General features: G+C 37.4%; 1 protein-coding gene across 14 annotated transcripts in view; it reads right to left on the bottom strand.

The window, feature by feature from the left end:
• LOC104595238 (coatomer subunit beta'-1-like) overlaps positions 1-18,171 on the bottom strand; it is a 30,200-nt gene that overhangs the window by 9,452 nt on the left and 2,577 nt on the right. For 8 of the 14 annotated variants that reach the window (XR_016081834.1, XR_016081836.1, XR_016081832.1 and 5 more), the window contains exons 5-22: positions 10,395-10,431; positions 9,983-10,308; positions 9,739-9,870; positions 9,476-9,624; positions 8,549-8,617; positions 8,243-8,393; positions 7,603-7,668; positions 5,609-5,797; positions 5,294-5,434; positions 5,118-5,192; positions 4,826-5,002; positions 4,642-4,733; positions 4,429-4,545; positions 3,018-3,132; positions 2,839-2,910; positions 1,980-2,197; positions 1,785-1,878; positions 1,515-1,621 (exon numbers count right to left, since the gene is read on the bottom strand). Coding sequence is in view for 5 of the 14 variants with exons in the window: in XM_088896905.1 (XP_088753031.1) it covers positions 1,515-1,621; positions 1,785-1,878; positions 1,980-2,197; positions 2,839-2,910; positions 3,018-3,132; positions 4,429-4,545; positions 4,642-4,733; positions 4,826-5,002; positions 5,118-5,192; positions 5,294-5,434; positions 5,609-5,797; positions 7,603-7,668; positions 8,243-8,393; positions 8,549-8,617; positions 9,476-9,624; positions 9,739-9,870; positions 9,983-10,308; positions 10,395-10,431 (2,327 nt within the window). In the remaining 9 variants the exon portion in view is untranslated. The remainder of the gene's footprint in view (positions 1-1,514; positions 1,622-1,784; positions 1,879-1,979; positions 2,198-2,838; positions 2,911-3,017; positions 3,133-4,428; positions 4,546-4,641; positions 4,734-4,825; positions 5,003-5,117; positions 5,193-5,293; positions 5,435-5,608; positions 5,798-7,602; positions 7,669-8,242; positions 8,394-8,548; positions 8,618-9,475; positions 9,625-9,738; positions 9,871-9,982; positions 10,309-10,394; positions 10,432-18,171) is intronic. The other 6 variants (XR_016081838.1, XR_016081839.1, XR_016081840.1 and 3 more) reach the window with 1 other exon arrangement.

The raw sequence follows: 18,171 nt of genomic DNA, 5'->3' as shown, positions 1-18,171 counted from the left end.
GTCTACTAGTGGGTATTCCACAACTTGTTGATGTGCTTACAAGGGACTTCGACATTTGCCGCATGAGTTGTGTGACAAGTTGGGCATGATTGACACTTACAGCCCAACTTGAGGGGAGTGTTGCCAATCCATTATTTTTCTTGTTTTTATTATTAGATAGTGTTATAGGGGTATATTTGCAATTCTAACTTTTTATTATGTTTGCTGTCACGTACCTATAAATGCTATTGGGGGCACCACCAGCCCTAATTTTTGGCTCTCCAATCTTCCTCCTCTCTTCTCTTATCCCCTCCTTCTCTTTTATTCCTCTATTGAATCTAAGTGAAAACAAAAACTATTTAAGCACCCATAATTTAACAATGGATATGGCACTGAAAAGAACTGAATGGCAAAATAGGATTCATGTAGCTGAGCATAGTTGCGACAAGGCTTAGATGATGATGATGATGATGATAATGCATGGTGTTCATATTGTTAATGAATTCAGTGCTCAAGCTAGAAATCCTAGTTTATGTAAATTTGTAATATACTTGCATGTTAATTAGGGATGCAACTTGGGTGGGCCCAACCCAACTGAAGCCTAATCCAACCCATCCAAGATTTTGCACAGGTTGGCCTTTGGATTTTTAGGCTCTTGGTTAGGCCCAGTCCTGAAAACTCATACTTGACCTCTATTTAGGGCCCTCAGGCAGCCCGAGTCCGAACCATGCCCAGCGCAACCCAACCCAAGTACACCCAACTTCCAATAATATATTTATCCCATGTCTTTTGCAGTCACTATGCATGCCATGTGCCATTTGTGTAAAAAAACTGAGAGCAGCCACTGTCTGTAAAAAAAAGGCAAAATTTATGTCCTTACAGTCCCCCTTCCAGGACCCCAGATAGCTAAGACCAAAATTGGGCAATGGCCTTTTTGTAAAACCATATATGTACATAAACACACGTGTATGTGTGCATTGTCTAATGAAATACATATATATTTTATTTCTACTCTAGTTCTAGTTATAAAACCCAAATGAAATAAGTACAAAACATGAAGACATTCAAACCTGACCAACCTGCCCAGGCTCAAACCTAGCCTGAGTTCTGTGGTGTTTAGCTTAGGATGGGCTTGGACTGAACAACTCAGGTTTTCACCTTGGGTTTGTCCAGACTTAGGCCCACGCTCCAGGGCTCGGTGCTAGACCCTGGTTTGCCCTAAATCCAGACCAACGCACCCAAGTTTCACCCCCTAATGTTGATAAGTTCCGGTGTTAAATATAAAAGGCTTAGTTCTTTGCTAAACATTGAATAGGAGTAAATCAATTAAATATTTGTTCTTGGGACCCTTGGTAAGAATAAACCAAGAACAATGGCAAAGTCTTCCAACTCTGGCAAAAAAGGGAGTTGCACCATTATTAAGACATGATTTACATGAAAGAAAATACATGGCATGCAAATGCAAAGCAGCTAGAAAAACTGCAATTCAAAACATTAAGTGAGAAAGAAAGGTAAATGGAACCACAGAAATGTACCTTTTCTCTGCAATCATAGATTCAACAGCAAGAGCAATCTGCCAATCCTCAAACAAATTAGGGTACTCTTGAGGGTCCGCCAAAGACTCTGCAGCTTTTTGGTTAACCTGTTAACAAGGTCAAATGATCAAAACAAGTCAAATGGGATATAATTGACATCTTTCCAGTAACAAGATTCAAAGTGCCCTTTATCCTTCCTGATCAGATTCACTTAACAGAAAATATTTAAAATTAAAAACATAGAGACAAACATATTAATATCAGGATAACCTTATTGAGGTCATTTCTCCAGAGTGCAATTATCTCTGAGACCTTGCTTGGAAGATGGGAACGGGCCATAAGAGCAGCCTCAGGTATCCGGTTACTGCAAGGGATCTCAAGTAAGGATATCATCCAAGAAGTCAAACAAATATAATTGCAAAAATATTTCCTTTTTAAGGCAATAAAAATGACCTAAAGAATTACCTCTCCACTAGCAGCTGGAGGCACTCTTCCAATTTCCCTAGAATGAATAAACAAACAAATGCAACATTGTTCTTTCCTTGATCTTTAGCAAGAGATGCAAGTTTTGATATTCCTTGAGCATCTCCAAGAGAGGAGTAGAGAAGCAATAAACCACTTAGGTCCATTGCATGCTGTAGGCATTCCTCAGCCATTTCTAACTGCATCAAGAAACCCAGTACCTAAGTAAATGTAGCAAACAATAAATTGCATCGACGAATCTCATGTTCAATTCACATCACTTTTTTTCAGGCAAAGGTAAATTTCACTGAAGAAATACACCAATTGCATCATCAAGAAAGATCTTCTACTAGTCAAGATCATTTCAAAGAATGTGTACGAGGAAAAAAGTAGTTTGCACACAAGAAACAAAGCAATATGAGAACCAGGAAGTGAAATCAGATTGAATGAGCATCAACTGACAGACATACATTGTTTACAGAATGTAATACTGGTTAAACATAAATCATCAGTACACTAACATTATTAAGTACTTTGGAATTTCCCTTCATCAAGCTTAGATCCAATTATTGTTGAAAATTTTCTACTTCCTTTGGATAACGAGGAAAAGAATACATTGTGACCATAGACTAGAAGCAAGAACAGCATTTGTCTATTTTCAGATTTTGTGAACAAATTATTTGGCCATTTATCACTTTTAAGAAGGCACAAAAATCCAATTGTCTGTGTGAAAATGCACATATGTGAGTGCACACATGTGGTGCGGGAGAAAGAAACGCTTAAAATCTACTAATTGAAATTTTTAAGAAAAAAAAAAAATATATATATATATATATATAATCACTCAAGGGAATTAGAATACCTTTCCAGTGGACATAGCTAATTCTCCTAGCTGCTTCCATTTGGCTTCACTCTGTAATTCTGTGGCAATTGCCTGCAAAGAAAGAACCAAAGAAGTTAAACATCAAGCAGGAAGCAAATGAATACAGTGGTACCCAATAGCTCCAGAGGCATAGCCGCATAAGATTAAATAGAACCTACCTTTGCAACCTCTAGTTTCCCAAGCTGAATGGCCAGATCAAATCTGTAATTAGGATCTGTAGCTACTTCCAGTGCATCCTCCAGCATACCTCGAGATTCCAAGAAACGAGACACACTAGAAAATAAAAGTATATGCACATCAGAGTCTAAGAGAAATTTCATAAATAAGGTTCTTACAGCAAAATAAAACCTCAACATTTTTTTTTGATAGGAAAATAAAATAAAATGGAAAGACAAAATGGAAAATAAAATAAAACCTCAACATCAGAATACAAAATGGAAAGACAAAAATGAAACATAGAACACATCTAGAGAAATTTAACTGAGGATGTTAAACCATGTATGAATACTCCAACAAAAAATATTATAAATTCAGAATGAATTCTAGATTTTGCATTATAATTTTAGTATTAGCATGGTTCACGCCACAATTTTAATGTGGCAAATGAAGTTGTTGACTCTAACAAAAAACAAAAGAAACCATTATGTATCAGCAAAATCATGACCACAAATAGCTTGCACTTTTTAAAACATGGGTTCAAGGAAATTGTTTGAAGGAACCTAGGAGTAGCTCCAACAGGTGAGAAAATGAGGGTAATCTAAGATGGTTTGGTCAAGCGTGGAGAAGACCATTTACAGCACCAGTCACCAGGGAAGAAGTTATCCATTACAAGTTAAAGGGTCTAGAAGAGCTGAGAGCCATTCAAAAAGGACATGGATCACGTAGTGAGAAATGACTTAATAGCCCATAATTTAACAATGAATATGACACCGAACAGAGCAGAACAGTGGTATAGGATTCATGAATATGACAAGGCTTAGTTTAGTTGAGCCTGCGTTCAACGAACTAGACAGCAACAAAAGAGGGAACCTGGCAGCATGGTAGTTGAACTGTAGAAACAAACTGAACTGGCTTTAACATCATAGTGGTTAAAATTGGAGAGTTTGCACTAGAAGAAAATCCATAAGCTCAGAATAACACCTGCATTTATCAGAATTAATTCTTTATTTCCCCTTAATAATAATGCCATCAAACAACTCTATGATTCGGGAAGCCCTATCATAACTTCATAAGCATTAATGACAGAAATGTAATCTTCTCCATAGGTTCACATAGACTTAACAGCATTCTCTCCGTGCACATCATATAAATGGAAAGGGAAAGGAAGAGAGAATCCAGCTGGCAAGATAGCTCTTGCCAAGAAGCAAAGTTGAAAATAGTGAATATAATGCAGATAAATATATGCTAAATCAGTAGAAGGAAATACAACAGAGATTACCAAATGAAAGAATGAACATTGAAATAGCTACCAAGAATCTCTGAGTTATCAAGTTTGATAACCACAATTGTTTATGTTTCATTTTCAATCACACGAACAAGAACTACATTTGGCACACAATCATTTGATACCTATTGTATTGCTCCTTTGGAATTGAGGGTAAAATTTCATTTGCTCGTTCTAGGTCTCCACGCATCACAAGAGTTTTATATTCAATCAAACTGAGAAGTAAGGTGTATCCCATAACACTGCATTGGAAAGAGTTACAAACTATGAGAGATCAATAATAAAAAAAATGGCAGTATAACCAACTTTGCAAGGGAAATTTTTCAAGCCCCGCATACTTTAATTCTTTGTCTATAAGATACACCCGACTTTGACTTGCAAGATATCCCAACAAATACATAGGCCTGTCCAAGTGGAACATGGTAGTCACCTAAATCATTGGAAGAAAAACAAAAGATAATTATCATCCATGAAATGCATTGCAAAGTTATTGGAAACTAGGAAGTTAGATATCCAGTATACCTCACCACCAACACAGTAGTTTAATCTCCAAGAAGAGTTATTGTAAATGAAACAATCCCCAACCCATATTCCAGTCCGGACTCGCTCATTTGTCTCATGGAGGAGCTCAAAAGAATCCTCAACCCCCTCTTCATCTACTGGTCTTCCACTATCTAAATAAGATGACACAGTATCCCGCTGCCAATATTAAATAATTAACTTCAGTTTCTGTAACGCAAAGCACCTATGCTAACATATTTGGATATCAAGTCACCAAAGCAAAACAAAATAACTGTGCTGCAATCATTCTTACATTATACTTCAAGATGTAAAAGGATGTATCACTGGCAATTGCCACTAAATCACCACTGTCAGCCCAATAGAGATTCTGAAATGATGAAACCAACAATAGAAAAAATTACCACCATAGGCAGGTATAAAGGGAGAAAAAGAAACCAAGTAATCTATTAGATTGAAATTAACAATTACCTTCACATTAACATCAATTCGGCGAATCAATCTGCACTCAGCCCAATCATAAAAGCAAATAAAATCATTTGAGCACATTGCAAGTAAAGTTCCACCAAAAATGTGCTCAGCAGAGAATGTAGGTCGTATACTCTTTTTCTCCTGAAATATCACCTCAGTCAGCTACTACCCAAATTAGCAAAAAGCAGAATAATTAGATTTGCATATAACCATGCACTAAGTTGGACTTTTTGCAATAAATGAACATTGCCATTTGAGTAACTGCTCAAGGAAGCTCCATTCATAAAAAATTAGAAACCAAGATAGTAACTGAACCTGGAAGTTTTTACTGAAAATCTTAATCCTTGATGTACTTTCTCTAACAGCATATTCTCCTTCTGATGACCACACAAATTCCAATGCTGATCCAAAGGACCTGTTCCTCCATGCTAGAGCTGTGTATATGATGTACTCACCATCCCCACAAACAACAACGAATCTCCCGTTGGGATTATGTTTTAAACTCTGAAATAAAAAATTTTTAAATAAAAAAAGAAAACCAATTAGCAGTTGTACCAGAAAGCTATGACTACAATTCACCTTGTACGTTTCTTGTCATGCATTTAGATCAATTGTAGATGGAAAACAATGGAAAGAGTGTATAGGAAGTTGAATAATAAGTTAGGCATCTAATTATATGGACATTATGGTGGATAAGCTATGAGTACAGTTCACCTTGTATGTTTCTTGTCATGCATTTAGATCAATTGTAGATGGATAAACAATGAAAAAGTGTATAAGAAGTTGAATAATAAGTTAGGCATCTAATTACATGGACATTATGATGGCTAGAAACACCCCCAACCCCACATCCAACAACCACATACAGACCTAATGTTGACAGTATACATAGTTGGGAAGCTCACATCTTTCAGACAAAATAATGAGATGTCTAGAAATGTTAATAAATCACTATGGACAATATCATCTTTCCTTGTTAGCGATCACAAAGCTTTTGGGAACCCCAAATAAATTATCTTCATTTCAGAATAAAAACATATAAAATATGAAATATGTCTGACTCAAACATTTAAAATCATTTTGGATGTCATCATTTTTCCTTGTTAATGATTATAAAGCTTTTGAAACCCCACTGACCATTCACAGCAGCAGATATTCAAAACAAACTTTTGCTGAGAAATAATACCTTGTATGACATAAATGCTCTTCATTTCAGAATAAAATGTACAAAATATGAAATATGTCTGACTCAATGTTTAAAATCATTTTGAACATCATTATTTTTCCTTGTTAATGATTACAAGGCTTTTGGAACCCCACTAACCATCCACAATAGCAGACATTTAAACAAACTTTTGGTCAGAAATAAAACCTTGTATGACACAAAAACATCATTAATTTCTTATTAGTTTGATCTTTATCATGTCACAACTCACAAGAACTGTTACATACCATACATTGTGATCCATGGGACTGATCATGGGATGTCATGGAATGGCATATATTGTAATTTTAGTAATATTATGGGTAAATGGGCAGTGAGTAGGATTAGGAGTTCAGTATGGATGATAGAAAGATAATAGGAAGTGATTACATCTTACGTGAAGGGCAAGCATGTGTAGTTGTGTGCAATGTGGGAGGTTATTGAGTGGTAGTGGACTAGTGAAATTTGAATCCCAATGCGTTGGGTCTCTTGAGTCTTTGTATCTATTTAAATGTTTTCTTATGAATGAAATAGCAATCTGAAGTATTTTGAGAATTTGCCAAAAAAAAAAAAGTATTTTGAAAAATTGGATTCCACTAGGAGTCTTGGAGGCAGGCTTCCCTCAAAGAAACCCAAGTTCATACATTCAAAACTCAATTTTCCAAATGAATCTCAACTCCAATCTTTAATATATGCCAGGAAGAGAAAAAAATGTGAAACAGAATAGGCCATACCACATGCATTGAGCAATACATTGAGCATACTCCCTTTTTTATTGGTTTGAGAAAATTCTCTTTATTCTTATTTTCTTTTCCAGATTAGTAGAGCAAATGCTATCTAATGTACAAAACATGAAAAACCCTTTAGAACAGTGGAAATAGTAGTTTGAAAAAAGAGGGTTTTCAGATTTTCAAACTAAGGGAAGTACCACTGAACTTATTTTCACACGAGAGGATTTACATGCTTTGGATTCCTTCCAGAAAACACTACTTTGAACAGAAAAAACATGCAAGGCAGAAAGTCATGCAGAGGAAACGAAACCACAATAAAGTCATGTTTTAGATTTTCACAGAAAATTTTGCATAATGCATGGCCAACTCCTTACTTGAGGATAAAGATCACAGGTTCCCAACTCCTTCACAGCCAAAGGTAATCTCTCTCCATCTGTAACCTGAGAAAAAGAAAGGGTGCCATAGCTAGCAAATCAAGTTTACCAATAGACCTGTTCATGGGCCGGGCCGGGCTTTGACTCTTTATTAACAGAAAACTGTTAGGCCCGAGCCCGAGCCCGGCCCTGATAAAAAGCCCGAAGCCCGACCTAATAAAAGAAATTCAAAATTTTCCCTATTCAAATGGACATTTTTTATTTTAATTTAGATGTTTTTCCCCTATTTAAATGAACAATGAGCCTACAAGTGAATCAATGACCTTCTCAAATCAAAAAATTTATTCAAATAGACATCACATAGGGTTTTTACTTAGGTTTAACTATAGGTCGGGCCGAGCCGAGCTCGGGCCGGGCTATTTTGGCAAAGCCCGAGCCCGGCTCGAATTTTATGTGGGCCGGGCTTTTTGGCCCGAGGTTAAGCCCGTGGGCCAAAAAGCCTGTTCAAGCCCGTCCGGGGGTCGGGCCGGGCCGGCCCGTCAGGCCACCCGGCCCATGAACAGGTCTATTTACCAATGAAGCTCATTACCTTTTGAGTCCCAGACTCCATGCAACAAAAGATAAAGGTAGGAATGCAAACCTCAAAATCTGCTCCCACACTTTTAATGTTCACAGTTTGAATTTCATTGTGCTTAGCCCATATGATTTTCCCACTACTGTCCATGCTAGCAACTGGAACTTCTTTACCAAGCTTTATCATTATTGTTCCTTCGTCATACCCAATCACGACACTGTAAATGATGAAAGAGATGTCAAGTGAACTTTGAAATAAAATGTGAAGTTATAATAAGGATGCAACTACCACAGAATATGCTTAATCCAATCTATGAATTTTTTCCTATGATTTCAAATTGAAAAAGAAAGGAAGATAAAGGAAAACACTCACCGGCGGGATCCTTTTATGTAGCCAATGGCCCATACTCGTTCAAGACCATAATTCAATGTGTTTTCAAGCCTGTAAGTTGAACAAAAAGATCAGATAATCAGATTAGATGTTGTTTTATAAATAAATAGAGCTCATTTGATTAAGTTATTGTTTGCAGGCTAATAAAACTTTTGTTGGGGATCATGGAGAGTACAAGAATGACAAAAATAACATGATAGGAATAGTATTTAAAACCAAATATTTATAGCACAGTTGACAGTGAAGTATAAATTTGGAAAATAGATAGATATTTGAACAATAGATTCACACTCTAATCTTGGAAAACTAGATGACTTTAAAGCAATACAAAGACTTCCTACCGCTGAAAGCCTATCACCAATAACTCATTAAAAAACTACTAAGTGCTCATAATGAGTGTATATAACCATTAATAAACTCATCAATTTCCATGAAGTAATCCTACTTGATAAATTGCCATTGTATTAGAAAAGCCAATTTACTCCATTACTCCCAAAAAAAACCAAATTATTTAAAATTAAATAAATTGAAGAGTACTAAGAAGAAAAACTATAGAAGCAAAAAGATATAAAAGAAAATAAAATGAATATGATAACAAATTGAAGATTTAAGAAAATATAAAAGATTTAAGACTAAGTTTCAATTGACCAAAAGCTATCAAGAACAACAAAACAAAGGCAGATTACAGGTAAAAAAAAACAATAAAAAAGGACCATATGGAACATCTCAAGGCTCCTCTTCAGATAGAAATAGTTTCACGGAAAGCAAGAATTATCACTATAGAAAGTAATGAAAGACCTAGAGTAATGCATACACCTTGTTCATAAAAATTTGTTATGAAAGATTTCTCTTTTTAAATGAAATTTCATACTAATCTACCAAATCACTGCAATTAAATACTGGATTTACCTATAAGTCGTTGAATGCCATATTCGAACAGTCCCATCCTCAGAACCTGTGATTATTATTGGAAGATCAGGATGGAAACAAACTGCTGAAACATTATGTGTGTGACCTTCTAGTGTTTGGACACAACTTTTTGTTTGGTAGTCCCACACCTGTTTCAGTAGATTGTACACACAAGACATCATCAAAATATCATCAAATTAATCTTACCTATAAATAAGAATATAAGATATGCATAGCTCTAGACAAAGAATCATAAGGCAGACCTTAGCAGTATGATCGTCAGAACCAGTGATCAGGTATGGCTTATCACCACCAGTGAAGTAATCAACACAATTGACCCCTTTTGCATGCGCATCCAATGTAAAATTTGGGTCAGGGGAGCCAAGATTCCAAATCTAGAGAATGAAAAATTTATCCAAACCACAATAGCAAGTCAATTAATAGTATTTTTAATGTTCAATGAAACAAAATCTATATGACACCATCAACAAAAGATTACAGTCAAACCTTTATTGTACGATCAAGAGAGGCACTTGCAAAAGTATTGGTATCCTTGGGGTTAAATGTCACTTGCATCACGTAGTGGGAATGCCCCTCAAAAATCTGGATACACATCCAACCCTTCTCCCAATCCCATAACTTTATAAGCATGTCATCAGATGATGACAACACATATGGAAGGGTAGGATGGACTGCCACACACCTGATGTAGTCCGTGTGTGCTTCAAATACTTTCACCTTATCCATTGTATTGTAATTGTATACACGGATAAACATGTCATCAGCTCCAGCAACAACCCACTGCTTCCTGGCTATAAATTTTGCTGACCGAACTACAAAAATACAATATAAACAAAAGAAAATTAGAGACCATTGCAAATCTGCAAGAACAGAAAGGTCAAAAACAAGAATGTGGTACCTGGTAATTCAGTGACCTCAAAAGACTTTGCCATTGTCTGGAGAATCAGAAAACTGAATTAATACCATCCAGGATTTTCATTAAGTGAACATTCAAACAAAACAAAGCTGACATACATGGTTCAAAGTATCAATACTCATGATACACAAAAAAAAGCGTATCATAAGGTTTCAAACTTCGATACTCCCTTTTTTGTTTTTTCGGTTTAATGTTTTCACAGTAGAAATACAAGGGGTTCTACTATTTAAACCTATAGAGACCCCCCTGATTCCTAGTATTTAATATTTTGATGACCCTAAAAACCGTCACATATTGTACAATATGCTACAATACGAATCAATACTTTGAACCTTTCCTGCATACTTGCATGATAACTTACAACTACAAAAACAGGTAAACAAATTTATGAAAAAAAAAAGAATAGATAGATGAAAGAGACGTGCAAATAAATTATTCTAAGAAAATCATGCTTTGGTACTGAGCATAAGAAACCACCTAACCCATGAAATGGTGGTGGTTCTAGAAATGGTTTGTTCAGTCAAATCTTTCTACGAGACTTTGTCAAGGTCAAATGGAGAAAGTTCAGAATTGAAAGGTATCTAGGGAAACCCTGTCCCCCCAAGGGTGGAAGCTTTTGCTTAGCTAGTGGTGTTAGATAGCATTTTGACTTTGAACCATCTTCAAAATAGAAGTTTTCACTTAGCTAGAAGATTCTATCTTTGTGAGAATGCAGAGAGACCATTTGCTTGTTGAATGTCTTTTCTCCAAGTTCATTTGGGGCTTCTACTTTGGGCTTTTCAAGAATAACGAGTGGTCTCCTAATTCAGTGGAGGAGATTTTCTCCAAGGGGCCAAATGTAAGGGGAAATGTCAAGGCAAAGATCGCCTGGAGCTCCATTCCTTTTGTTGTCTGTTGAGAACTTTGGAAAGAAAGAAAGAAATAGAAGAACATTTGAAGAGAAGGCTCGACCAAGGGAGCATATCACATTACTATGTGGAAAAAGAATTATGAACTAGGTTCTCATTCTCACAGAGTTTGAATGAATCACAAAAGAAGATCTCGGTTTTGGTTTTTGGAACATTCTGGAGTTGGCTTAAATGTTTCCCTTTTGTTTGGATTATGTACCACTCTTTTTTCTATTGAGTGTCTCCTTTTTGTTTGTTACGCTCTCTTTTGTAGCTTTGTTTTCTGGTGATATCTCATCACTATCAGATGTACTACTTTCTTTTATTAATAAATTTTCTTTTTTATTTATTACCAAAAAAATGAAATGATGGAGTGGAAAAGAAACATGTTCTCTGGCACCAAAAATAAATAATACTAGAGGGAAGAAAAGAAAGAAAGAGACAAATTTTTTGTTAACACATATTTGTTAAAAATAAGCTTTAAAATCTCTCTCTCTAAAATATAATCCATCGAACAACTTATCAAAGTAAGTTCCCCCCCAAGAAGTCAATATGATGCACAGGGTGAGAGATTGGTTCTCCTTGTCTCCCATAAAAGGAGCATTTGTTGGCCATATTTCTCCTTTGAGAAATAGTGAGCTAAACTGTTGCCTAAGGCAACCACCTAGGCATTTCGACACTCTATTGCCTAGGCAAGCAACTAGGCATGTCATATGGATGTAAACATTTTAGTTGTGACAAATAAGTAACTTTGGCCCTTTTATATATTGATATGTTTGCCATAACCTTTTTTTTGGGTTGATATGAGTGCATATAGAGCTAAACATTAGGATCTTAATCCCTCTGTGTCTATATGTACCTTCTACTTTGAACTAAGGAGATTGTTCAAATATCCTGTCATTCTTTCTCCAAATCAGGATTAAGTTGTTGTGTTTAATGATTTATTGATTTACTTTGTAGTTTTAATAGTTTATAATTAACAAGTAATTCTGTAATACTAATTATTAAATATATAAAGGGCAGCCTAGTGCATGAGATTCCCGCTAATGACTAAAATTAAATAAATATGTATTTATTTATGAAACCAAGGCAATGCCCAGTTGTCACCTAGGTTTTGACTTATCTTGCCAGTCCAAAATGTGTAGGCCTGTCAATCTTTTTTTATCAATAACCGCAGCTTTCATTAATGTTAAATAGAGAAAAAAGAGTACAATAAGAAAAAAGTCAGTGAGAGATAAACCTTCTTATCTTTCCCCTCAATACACCTAGGCCTGTCAATCTTAACTCTATAATTCATGCTGGGAAATAAAAAGGTCTAAATGTTGTGAATCACACGGAACAAAATCTTCAGCAGTAGGTAGATTTTCCCCAACCTTAGGAGCCCACCTTGCTGTAAGACCCCAGACTGTTTGCCTGGTCAAGGTAAGGCAGCCACAGTCAATCCTTTTTTTTTCGGATCAATAACTGCAGCTTTCCACTAATGTTAAATAGAGAAAAAAGAGTTCAATAAGAAAAAAGTCAGTAAGAGATAAACCCTCTTATCTCTCCCCTCAATACACCTAAACCTGTCAATCTTAACTACATAATTCATGCTAAAAAATAACAAGGTATAAATGTTAATGTTGTGAATCACACAAAACAAAATCTTCAGCAGTAGGTGAATCTTCCCCAACCTTAGGAGCCCACCTTGCTGTAAGACCTCAGATTGTCTGCCTAGTCAAGGCAAGGCAACCATCTTATGATATGAGATATTTTGAGTTTATTTTATTTCATATATTATGATGCATTGAATGAAATTACACACTAATGATGTGCATTTCTTTATTTTTTTTATTTGGGGTTTTAACGCAAGTGGAATACTAACTGATTCTTGAGTTGAAGATACAATAAGAACCAAAAAAGAGGATCAGAGTAGCAGACCATGCCCATTCACATAAGCTTGGATGTCAGAAGGGAAAAAAACAAACTTATAAATTATAATCATATCATCTTCAAATAGGTAGGTCTTTTGTTTGTTTTTTCCTTCCGCATACCATGCAGCCATGTTGCCTTGCTTTTTCGGTTCAGATCTTTCTAAATATAAATAAATTTGGTTTCGATCAATGTTGCAATGACATGAACACAGGAATTGGAAGCTGAAGCATGTCTAAGTGACTGACACAACAAGACAAGAAAGTGTGGACCCACAGGCACGTCTATATAAAAGTATATACTATTAAAACCGTTCATATTTCTGAATCATAACATTATATACCAACAAAAAATGGGGGTAAAATGTTGCCTTTGTTACTAAATAACATTTTACAGGGAAAATGACACTCATCTCATACATTTTCTGTTCATTTATGCAGGAGAAGAAGAGGAAATATTATCTAGAGTGTCCCTCAAGAATTCATACAGTGTTGGAATTTGATGCATGTTCGACATGGACACATTGTCCATTTAGGAGAGTCCACACAAAACTGGTTTCAATATGCTATTGCATTGCAGGTCTACTTGCATCCATGCTAATAATGGAAGTGGTTTTATTGTATATAATAGGTGTTAAATATAAGTTTCATAATGCCTTGAGAGTGACATTTTGGAGGGGATCCATGGTGCAATGACTGCTCACTGATGGATTTTTTCCCAACAGTATTTACAGCAGCAACTGATAGAAATGCTTTGGTAATTGACTGCTTTGAAATTTTGAATTAACAGGTGATATGGAACCCTAGGATGAGAAGATATTTAAATGATTGAGAAATTGAAGAAATGGCAGCAATGCTAATGAAAATCCACTTTTTATCGGAAAATCCATTAAGAGAAGCCTTGCTTAAATCTGAGTGACAGAAGGATTTGGATGTGGGTTGGATAAGGCTCTATCATGTCTAAATCCTTCTTGAAGAGACTAAGTTCTTCAGCCTACAATAACAGCTCCCTTAGTACAAAAATCTGGGTACTCAGCAGTCCCTCAAAGGTTGTTTTTTGGTGTGGACAGCCGTTCTAAGAAAAATGTGTTAACTAGAGACAGCCTACAGAGGAAAAGTTTTTTCCCATACTGGTGTTTTCAAGCCATTGTTGACCCAGCTGGTCAGACCAGTGACCCATTCACAATCCCATTCCAGGTAAATCTAACCTATTTTGTTAGAAAAAACTGTTGACTCAGTCAACCTGTCAACCCAGACAGTTCAACCATTAACCTGTCTGACCCATTCAGTGGGTTACTGGGTTTTTGTCTTCAGACAATAAGACCTTTTGAAGAACAAGAGATTAAAGAAACAGTTTTTAAGATGGACGGTGATAGAGCTCCTGGACCGGATGGGTTCCCTACTCTTTTCTACCAACTTTGCTGGGACACAATCAAGTCTGATCTAGTGGAGGTATTTGCAGACTTCTACCTATCAGCCATGGGAAACATGGGAAATAACTCAACATTCATCACCCTAGTGCCAAAGAAAGAGGGATCCTTAGAAGTTAAGGATTTCAGACCTATCAGTTTGGTGGGAAGCTTATACAAAATAGTAGCGAAAGTGTTGGCGACCAGACTAAAGGAGGTGCTGAATGATCTGATTCCAAACAACCAATTTGCTTTTGTGCAAGGAAGACAGATTACTGACAGCATTCTAGTGGCGAATGAATGTGTAGAAGAGAGAAGACAAAGCGGCAAGCCAGGGGTAGTAATCAAATTGGACCTTGAAAAGTCCTATGACAAAGTGGATTGGGATTGCTTGTTAGAGATTCTAAGCCTGAGAGGTTTCGGTAGAAGGTGGATGAGATGGATAAAAGGGTGTATTAGCTCTGCTTGGTTTTCAGTCCTAATTAATGGGGAACCTACTGGTTACTTTAATGCAAACAAGGGCTTGAGACAAGGGTGCCCTCTCTCCCCTCTACTCTTCACTTTGGTGGCGGATGTACTCAGTTACTTGATACAAGAGGCGAGGGAGTTAAATTTGCTGAAAGGCTTTGAGATAGGTACGGAGGCAGTTCCGGTTTCTCATTTGATGTTTGCAGATGACATTATTCTTTTTCTGGAGGAGGATTGGGAGAACATTTCCATCTTAAAGAGTGTGCTAAAGAGTTTTGAGATGGTGACTGGACTCAGCATTAATTACTCTAAAAGCAGAATTGTGGGGCTGAATGTTGGTGACCCTCTATAGAAGAGGTTTAGGGAGCTGTTGGGGTGTAAGTTGGAGAGTCTCCCTATTGCTTATTTGGGAATGCCTCTTGGGGGGAACCCGAGAAGTCAAAGTTTTTGGGACCCGGTAGTGGAAAAATGTGAGAAAAGATTGGCCACATGGAAGAAAAGCTTTCTTTCAAAAGGTGGAAGACTTACACTAATTAAGGGCCCGTTTGGCACACCTTTTTGAGAAGATCTTCTTGTAGCTCTGATGGTCAAAAGATGCATTGAGCTTTTGACATAAGATCTGGGCAACCCGAAGACCATTTGGCAAACGCGCATCTTTTTGTGCGTTGTTTTGGGTCTTTCCGCACAAGATTAAAACGTGGAAGACGCGGGAAGCTTCATTTGGAGCTTCCCGAAATCAGCCCAAAATGGGCTTCCCGCGTCTTTTCGGCGCCCCGTCTTTTGGCGGCGAGATCTTCTACGTGCCAAACGAGAATAGACCGATTTTCGGTCTTCCTGGATTGTAAGCAGCCGAAAGGCCGCGCGGAAAGACACACCAAACGGAGCCTAAGGATTCCCTCGCCAACCTGCCAACCTACTTTCTGTCGGTTTTCCGAATCCCATGCAAAGTAAAAAAGCAAGATTGAAAAACTACAATGGGATTTCCTTTGGGAAGGGGGTGGTGAAAACAAGTGTCATCTAGTAGGCTGGAAGCAAGTTTGTAAGCCAAAGGAAGTTGGTGGTTTGGGACTAGGACATATTAAAGAGAGGAACTTGGCCCTTCTTGGAAAATGGCTTTGGAGATATCCCTTGGAGATGGAAGCATTGTGGACAAAAATCATCAAGAGCAAGTACGGGAAACATGCCAACGGTTGGGATAGCAAGGTCCACTTGAACCGAGTCAAAGCATCAAACCCTTGGAAAGGAATTACTTCTATCTATGATATTTTTCTTGATTTTGTTAGATACCAGGTGGGGGATGGTAATAGAATCAAATTCTGGTCTGATTTGTGGTGGGGGGAGGACACCCTCGCTAACTCCTATCCTAGAATCTATAGCTTGTCCCAATCCAAAGAAGCCACGGTAACCCCTAGCCTCAACCCCTCACCCTCCGGAACAACCTAGAACCTAAACCTCAGAAAGCCTCTAAGGGAAATAGAAATTGCTAATATAGCTAGTTTGCTAAACTCTCTTAATGAGGTCTACATCTCTCCTACTACCCATGACCAAAGAATCTGGAAACCTAACCCTGCTAGTAATTTCTCTTCTAACTCCTTCTTCAAGGCTCTAGTGTCAGAAGATCCAAGGCCTACTTTTCCGGCTAAGAAAGCCTGGAGACCACACATCCCCCGTAGAGTCTCTTTCTTTGTGTGGGAAGCCTGTTTAAAGAGAATAAACACATGCGAGTTGATGCAGAAAAAGTTTAAAGGCAGATTCTGCATCTCTCCTCATGTTTGTCCTCTTTGTCTTGGCGATGAGGAGACAACTGATCATATCCTTCTCCACTGCCCGGTCACTAGAAAGGTTTGGTACTTCTTCTTAAACCTAGTGGGTTACAGCTGGGTGTTCCCGGAGAGGGTGGTGGACATCTTGTGGCAATGGCAAGGCAGAGGGCTTGGAAAAAGAGGAAGATTTTACTGGAATACAGTGACTCATGCAGTCTTGTGGGGTATTTGGGAAGCAAGGAACATTAGAACCTTTGAAAATAAAGCTAGAAATATTGAAGATCTAACTTCCTACATCACACATCTCTGCAATCTTTGGGTAATTAACTCTGAAGTGTTCAAAGGGCTCTCCCTAAATGATCTCCAGAGAAACCTACCAGAAATCCTACACTCCTCTCCAACATCTGAGTGGACCATAAGATAGGCTCCTAGAGAAGAAGGAGGAATGATTCTAAAGGTAGCGCCCAAGGTTCCACAGGTCAAGCAGGAATTGGGGGTATAATCCGAGGGGAAAGGGGGAATATTTTCTGGGCTTACAGTGGTCCGATTGGGAGGGCTGATGCCACAAAGGCTGAGGTTTTGGCTGCATTTACAGGAATTCACCTCGCCAAGCAGCTAGGATTATCCTCCTTAACAATTAAAGTGGATTCTGCAAATGCTATAGTTTGGTTACAGGATAAGGGAGGACCCTGGAGATTAGCCCACTTTTCAGCTGAAGCCAGGGACATCCTAGAGACTATGAATGTGAGGTTGGTCTAGATTCCTAGGGAGCAAAATTCTGTTGCTGATTTCCTAGCAAAATCAGGGGTCTCTAGAAATTTCTTGTTTAGTGACAGTTGTTTGCCTTTGTAATCTGGCCAAGCCTCTCTTGGCTTCAGTACATCCTCTCATGTACTTCTGTTTGATTCTTCTTTAATAAAAAGTTACCTTTGCTTCAAAAAAAAAAAGTGGGTTACTGGGTTTTTATATTATTTTGTTTTTTTTTTTTTTGAAATTCCTATATTGATGCAAAATAGGTTGACCTAGAGGGGGAAACAGTTCAACCTCGGAGCTGGGTTTTAAAGCACTGCCCTAGACACACTTAAAGCCCTCCTTTACAGTTGGAATCTGATAGGTCTCAGCAAGAGATGAAGAGTAATCTGGAAAACTATAGCAGCATGGTAAAAATGAGCTGGGTTTTAAAACACTGTCCTAGACACACTGAAAGCCCCCCTTTACAGTTGGAATCTGATAGGTCTCAGCAAGAGATGAAGAGTAATCTGGCAAGCTATACCAGCATAGTAAACTGTACAGTGCCTTGGTAGGTATAAATGAGCTCTAAG

Source organism: Nelumbo nucifera, chromosome 2, assembly GCF_055504915.1.
Source record: "Nelumbo nucifera cultivar China Antique chromosome 2, China Antique-T2T, whole genome shotgun sequence".
Taxonomy (NCBI): domain Eukaryota; kingdom Viridiplantae; phylum Streptophyta; class Magnoliopsida; order Proteales; family Nelumbonaceae; genus Nelumbo; species Nelumbo nucifera.
The sequence above is the reverse complement of the archived record's forward strand: the minus strand, read 5'-3'. Positions and strand labels throughout refer to the sequence as shown.